Source organism: Diadema setosum, chromosome 18 (genome assembly GCF_964275005.1).
Source record: "Diadema setosum chromosome 18, eeDiaSeto1, whole genome shotgun sequence".
NCBI classification, from domain to species: domain Eukaryota; kingdom Metazoa; phylum Echinodermata; class Echinoidea; order Diadematoida; family Diadematidae; genus Diadema; species Diadema setosum.
Window position 1 is genome coordinate 27,365,703 of NC_092702.1, and position 7,716 is coordinate 27,373,418.

Consider the following 7,716-nt stretch of genomic DNA (forward strand, 5'->3'; position numbering starts at 1 on the left):
ACATTAATTATACCTCTTCTCTCTTTCAGCACATTTTGTTACTTAAGAGTTCATGAAGCCTGCACCCTTAGATTGTGTAGAGTGGTCTACACAGTATGATTCCATGACAACCTGGACTGCTTTAAAATAACAATCCCACTTGTGTAGTACTGTGTTTTTTTTTAATTTCCCAATTCACAAAAATTTATACTCACTAAATTTATGGCGTATACAGTATTATGCCTCAAGAAGAAAGGAAAGGAATTGTTCTATGCCAGGACTAATGGCCAAACTTGTGAAGTGGTCATGTGTGCTGTACCAAACCACACACAAACCCACAGGAAACAAAACAAAATAACAATCCCACTTGTGTACTGTTTTTTTTTTTATTTCCCAATTCGCAAAAATTTATACTTGCTAAATTTATGGCGTATACAGTATTATGCCTCAAGAAGAAAGGAAAGGAATTGTTCTATGCCAGGACTAATGGCCAAACTTGTGAAGTGGTCATATGTGCTGTACCAAACCACGCACAAACCCACAGGAAACAAAACAAAATAACATTTCCACTTGTGTACTGTTTTTTGTTTGTTTGTTTGTTTATCACCAATGTCTTCCTATGTGATGGTCACATGCAGTAGTGTAGATGAGAATCACAATAGGTATTCAAACATAGTGAACTTCAATCAACATTTCCCCAACATCTCTCTTTCTCTATCTCCAAACCATGTGAAGTGAAATATTATGCAAATCTCTTTTATGTTAGTCACTCATCAAATATGTAAATGCCAAATTGTAATTTGTATGTTGTTTTGAAATGTTTCTATTTATTTCTAACAATTTTAAATTCTGGCATCTGTTTACTTTAACCCATGTAGTCAGTACAAGGATAGATATTTGTGATGGTTTTGCAGAAAACTGTATACAGATATTTCTTACAACTTGTGTTTCCTATTTATAACCAAGTAGCAATTTCTAGCCAAATGATCCATCAAATTGCATGTTTAAATTTTTTTTTTCTCTCTCTCTCTTTATAGGTATGAACCCTGTGCATGCCGACTAAAAAGCAAGACTGACTAGTAATTGTAAAGGGAGAGAATGCCCTCACGTCACAAGATGTCGAATGGGGCGGAGTCTGCAGATGTCAAATACACCCGGCTGAAGTCACCAGCAACAGGTGACAGCTACACACCTCTACAGGTGAGTTTGGAATACAGTATGATATTCAATTCAATTCAATTCAAGTTTATTTCCACAAATTCAGTTTAAAAAAATACAGAAAGACAATCAGTCAAAATATACATATATATATTTTAACATACAAACCAAAATTATTTCGGGTAAGTACATAGTCATAATTAAAAAGTGTGTGATGGAGATTGACATAACAGTTTGAGTAAATGGTGATGGAAATCAGCATTAGGCCATTGGCCTTTTGAGGCTGATTCCTTTAACAAATTTACAGTGTTGAAGCTGTACGTCATTATATCATACATCTCGTGAATCACATAAAAAAAAAAAAAAATGGATGTGCAATGAATAAGAACAAAGAAAAGAACATCCAAAAGAGAGGGACCCAGACATACAAAAACAGCCATAGGGGAGTGGGAAAAATGGGCAAAATGATAATTAAAAAAGACAATTTGTGCATACAAAATTCTGTAAAAGTCTACTTAAAGACAAGCAAATTTATACATGTCGTAACAATACTAAATACCAGTGGAGATACTGTGCAATTGTGAATCTTAACCTGATTCTATATATATGTCTATGATGCATGTATGTGGGTGTTCATGACCAATAGAGCTGCTAAAGTAGATCAAAAGTCAGAGAATATGAAAACTCAATGAATTATATGTGTATTTTGTCTTTTACAAAAACTCTGTGATTTGCCATGAAGACAGAGAATGAGTGGAGCAAATAAGCTGTGCTAGAATTAACAGGAACTCTTAAAGGTGGAAATTGCTTATTACTACTACTACTACTGTCATATCAACAACTTTTGTAGCCATCTTACCCTGTAATGACACATGCATTATGCCAAACTGTGAAAATTTGCAACTTTTGAATGGATTATTGAAGTCTGATTTCTCTCAAAGTGAACTGCAATTTGTTCCACTAATCAATACTTCAGTGACTCCACACACTCACACACATAAATTTCCCTTTGATATTGTCGCACAAAGGTCATAGGTACATGTTGTTGTCCCTCTTTGATTTTATATTTTTTCTGAAGTTGTAATGAATCCATTTCCATCTGTTGTTCATTTTTTTTTCTTCCTTTCTGAAAGCCACCACTGTACTATAACACTTCAGTACTAGTGTTGGTATGATATTTGCAAAACAAGGAAACAAAAGCCTATCCAAAATCAAGTTCAATGTACTCGTTGATTAGCACAAAATATCTACACTCAAACTAACCAACTTAATGAAACTCTTCTGATGTTACCATAAATGTATGTTACACCTTATTCCTCTCATAAAGTTCAAGAAGAAGCCTCCCAAGATCCCCTGGAGATCCATCGGGGTTGCCATCATCCTCTTCATCATGGGCACCGTGCTGCTCACCGTGGGAGCCCTCCTCTTCACAGGCGTCATCCCAAACGACAACGAGGATCGGCTGTGGCCCATCATGATTCTCGGTGTTCTCCTCTTCATACCGGGAGCATACCACGTGCGTCTCGCCTTCTATGCCTACCGCGGCTATAAGGGCTACTCCTTCGAGGACATTCCGGACTATGATGATTAAACGTGCCCAGCCCGCTCAATCTCGAGACGAGGGAGCGGTGATGGCGTTTTGGAAAACTCTCTCACCTGTATTCTGAAAAGGGGCCAGCTGAATGTAATCCACTAAACACTTAAATGGAGGGCTGATATTTGTTTTGTCTGTGTTCCATGGTAGTAACTCACTTTGTCATCAACTGAGGGCAAACAATTATCTTTTAAAGGCGAAGTAATCTGCCTGTAAGAATGTTGGAACAGTATGGTTCCCAAGATGCATGACATGATGTCCCCCTTGCCCTTATAAATGTTGGACATGAACAAGATATTCTAATTTCCACTCTCAGTCTGAGATGAAGAGCATGGATAATGGGAGAGAGAGTTTTTCACAATGTCTTGCACTGATATCAGAAGATGACAGATTTCTACCATTCATTCATGCTCTTCCAGGGTTTAGAGATCTAGATGACGAAATATGAACTAACTCTATGTGTCATAGTGGGAAGCCAGTTAGTGGGCAGTCTTTCTCTTCAAATGTTCAAAATCAAGCTACATGTGTGTGCATATACAGAACAAAATCTGTTTAATACAAAATTATAGATTGGTGAAAGAACTTGGGACTGAGGTATACAGTTGTATATGCTGCAATAAGAAACTGGGCTCATACATTCTGACATGTGGATAACTGGTATGCCACAGAATTGACATTATCCTATGTAGACTCATCATATACCTCAATGAATGTCGTGAATGTCATCATAATTGTGATAGTGCTTTCAGGACTGCAATGTGAGGCAAAAGCACTGTATAGCAAATTGTTTGTAAAACATCATTATTACACTCATTTGTAATGAGTATCAAATGCCCCCTAGAGTTTTGTTTGAAAATTATTGATTTTGTATCGCTCTTTTGTGAGAGAGTGAAATGTATGTCCATTGTCATCATCATGATAGTGATACACTCTTGCTAATATATTGTCAATAAGATGAAGGGTAATTGACCATTTTGCTCTTTAGAAATTTGGTAAAATAGAAAAAAGAAAAGATGAACCCATAACAAAAACAACAAAACTGCCAGAGGGACATCTAAACCAGTCATTCACAGACCAAGTTTTGATGTAGAACTTCAACAAGGATTTGTATCACTAATTATGTTCAGACGGTGATCCGTAATTTTGAGGATAAGCTTAGAGTTAAGTATGGGGCGTCAAGTGTCATGTTGTGTCTTTTGTCACGAAATGACAACGAAATGACAATCTCATGACGAAATTATATTTTCGTTGACAAGTGACGACAATTTCGTTAATGAAATGACAATTTCGTGACAGAATTGTTATTTCGTTGACAAAATTGTTATTTCGTGAAGAAATTGCATCACTTGTCAAAGAAAAATAGGTTCGTCATGAAATTACTGATTTTGTGATGAAAGAGACCATGCGACACTTGGCGTCCCATACCTACAAGCTTATCCTTGAAGTTAGCTTATCCTTGTAGTTTAGAAGGATTGTCATCTGAAGGTAACTACTGTTGAACCAGAATAATGATTCAACAGTGAATGCTTGCGTCAAATACCACTCTTTAGCTGTGTATTTACGGGTTTACTACCTTGTAATGTATAGTAAAAATGTTTCCAGTGGTGTAAACAAGATTGGAAATGACTGTAATGAAAAGTTTGCGACCAAACAAGGACTATATAACATCTGTAATCACTATCAAATATGACAAATGAGTGATGGCTGTAGAATACTATTAAATAATGTTACACAAGAATGTCTTAAAAATATTGTTGAATAGCTCACCATCGAAGAGCAAGCAGTTTTGTGTTTTTATTTTTGTTTTGTTTTGTTTTGTTTTGTTTTGTTATGTTATGCTTTGATTTGTTTTTCCTTATAAAAGACCGGTTTAATTTTTATCATTTGTTCATTTACGTTTAACTGTTCAGGTCAGGACCCAGGGATGAGCAATTTGATTAATCATTGTTACTATCATGTGTATTTTGAGATTCAATGGTACACAGACCTGAACTCTTCAAATTGGCATGTGTCCTTTGTTATTCAAGTCAGTAGGTACTGATGGGTCTGACTCAAACACTTATGAGTAAAGATGGTCCCATAAAAAAATATTTACTTACATCGGCATTACGTACTTAGTAGGAAGAGATTTGAGGTTAGATAGACACCTAGGCCCAAATTCACGAAGGTGGTACAATTGAAGCCATAGTTTATGCATATTTCTTCTGCGTAAATATGATTGACAGATTGCGTACGGCAACAGACGTCTAGTAGCAAATGCGTGTTGATCCGTGCATATCAAAGGGACACCTATTTCACGCTTATTTGTACCATGGTCTTAAGTTTAGACCACCTTTGTGAATTTGGGCCCTGGAGTGTAGCTTTTATGTTATTTACTGGTTGACAAAACCATAATTCCGGCGATACACGTTACTGAGTTCAATGATGTACTAGTAGTATGGACCATGATAATCCAGTGCAATATAACTGCAATAGAGTAGATGGAGGTTTGGCCATTATTGTCATTGTTAGTTGCTGTAGTTTGTTGACACGGTAACCATACATGGCCTAGCACCACATTAACTGCATAATAAGGGCATTTGGCTGAAAGAGTGATTAAAGTGATATTTGCTTGAATGTTGAAAGTGGTATATCTTGATTATCTCGACAGTGCACTCCCATTATAACACACATGGCAAAAACAAAATTTGGATATGAGGAAGCAAAATTCAGGGCCCAAAATAATTATCTACATGTCTTTATACACTTTATTTGTTTGGATATAACAAAATTTTTGATATAACAAAAGAAAATTGCTTGTCCCCAAGATTGCATTATAATGGGTCATCATGGGAGTCGCCTGTACCTTACATTCAAATTTCAAAGTGTGCACATACAATATTGGAAGCGTTTGCTTTGTATGAAGTATGTCACTACAGTATTTTGATAGTTCTTTTTTCTTTAAATGCCTAAAATCGTGCACACCCTGACATTGAAACTACAAAGCTGAACTTCTCCAGTATGCTTTAAACTGGTTTTAAGTTTTCTTGTAGTTTGTGCTGTAGGATTTAAGAAATACAGGAGATAAATGATATTTCACCAGAAAGCTAAGAGTCAGCAGAATTTGCAAAAACCAAAACTGATACTCGAGTACTCTGTGGTCAGTGATGTGTCAACTTTTTGTGGAGACGGATCACGTATGTGTTTTACCCTGCATGCCTCCGCAACGAAGTGTCGCAAGAGGTATTCTGTTTTCAGATTATCTGTCTATCTGTCTGTCTGTCCTTTCATCCATCTTTCCATGTGTCCGTAATCCATTTTGTGAACCACAAAACTTAGGGATTTGAGGTATCCAAATGAAACTTTGCATGGTGTAAGTACAATTGTGTATGAGTGGATAAAGTTGCACCTATCAAAGTTGTGGGCCATGGGGTGAAAGGTCAAATGAAACACGGTTCATGGAATGCATAACCACTCAACACATTTTAGTAGTGTGATTCATTGTTTACCCTCATCAGTGTACAGTGTATATTGACAATATATTTAAGGTGAAAGATATGTGCCTTCAAATTTAGCATATATAGGTAAAAGAATATGATTGTGTTTGTAGACTAATGGATGATTTACTCCACTGAATTCAGTTATGTCATATATACACAAATGTGTAGTTGTTGGTGTGATTTGCTGTCCATGAGTATTATTGTAGAATTTCATTAATATTCTTCTTGAATAATGTAAGGCCAATGATGAACAGGTGGCCATTAAGAATATTAAAATATTCATAAATATAATCTTCAGTGTAGCCTCCCCTCCCCCCCCCCCCCAAAAAAAAAAAGTCAATAGCATACAAACACTGGTAGATCTCTCATAACAAGAGTCAAGAAATTAATGACAAGAAATTAAAGCCAATTTGTCTTCTCCAAATTGAGTTTGAGTATGGATTTATTTCATAAAGCCACCAGAAGTAGTAGAATGAGTAGGGGCAGTATAATGAATAAACAAGGAACCACTATACCAGCCACTGCAAGTCTCCACTAAAATCTCCCAAGAATCCGTATTAAACAATGAACGAATCTGTAGCATTCACTCATCTGAACTAAAGTTGTTACAGTCAACATTTATCTGTTTTCAAGATCTCCCTTTGTATAATATACAACAAAAATATTATTTTGTAGCAGTTCCAGATTTTCTGTATGCATGACGTATTCTTTGACCAAGAGGCCCCAAGTAAATTCAAGATACTAGTGATTGCTGCTCATATGACCTTGTATTTCACAGACACTTGCATATACCGCCTTTTACATGTACTTGATCAGATATATAACAGTCAGACCGCAGCACCCGATAATTCGCTCGTATTTATTCAACTCGTATGTAAGCCCGCTCTAGGCTTGCATACGTAATGAGCTGCGGAAGGGGATTTTGTCCTTTGGCTTTCGGCAACAAAAATACACCTTATATTCACAAATTTGGTAGCAAATTCAAGGAAAATATGTAAACTTTCGTCACGTTACTCAAATTATTTGTAAATGAAAAGTATCATAGCGTAATTTGAGCTCGAAAAGTGATGAAAAAAGTAATTTGTGCAGTACACGTTCAAGACGTCAAAAGAATACCGAATTCACTTTGCATCTCAATGAAAATGCATTATTTGGTAGTCTATCTCTTAATCTTTCTATACATGTAAACATCTGGACAATTTGTTGCTTAAACCGGTCAGGAACCAGTAAAATATACATCGATGTCAGTGCTGATCAGCTTGAAACCGTGCTGATCAGCTTGAAACCGTGCAATCTCAAGAGTAAGCTCTCTCATTGGACAGCGCTTGCATTACGTCATTACGCTGCTACATAACGGTTTGATGCCACTTGCGGTTTCTTGGCACGCGTGTAGTTCAAGCCAAGTTCAAGTGCTGAATGCAAGCACTGTCCAATGAGAGAGCTCTTTCGCGCCACTGTACACTTTGTGTGGAGCATACTTCCGGCTTAGGAGTGAATTCTACAGAC

The 7,716-nt window shown here is 36.5% G+C and overlaps 1 protein-coding gene across 1 annotated transcript; it reads left to right on the forward strand.

The window, feature by feature from the left end:
- Positions 1-1,024: 1,024 nt before the first annotated feature.
- LOC140242012 (transmembrane protein 230-like) lies at positions 1,025-3,565 on the forward strand. Its single transcript, XM_072321756.1, has 2 exons — positions 1,025-1,179; positions 2,465-3,565. Exons 1-2 carry the CDS (start codon positions 1,078-1,080, stop codon positions 2,726-2,728), a joined length of 366 nt encoding a protein of 121 aa, XP_072177857.1. The 5' UTR covers positions 1,025-1,077; the 3' UTR covers positions 2,729-3,565.
- The last annotated feature ends 4,151 nt before the right edge of the window (positions 3,566-7,716 follow it).

Bases quoted from the DNA above. Each gene is read 5' to 3' on its own strand.
- LOC140242012 (XM_072321756.1), top strand. From the start codon at position 1,078: ATGCCCTCACGTCACAAGATGTCGAATGGGGCGGAGTCTGCAGATGTC. The intron at 1,180-2,464 runs GTGAGTTTGGAA...CCTCTCATAAAG, and splicing joins ACAGCTACACACCTCTACAG to TTCAAGAAGAAGCCTCCCAA.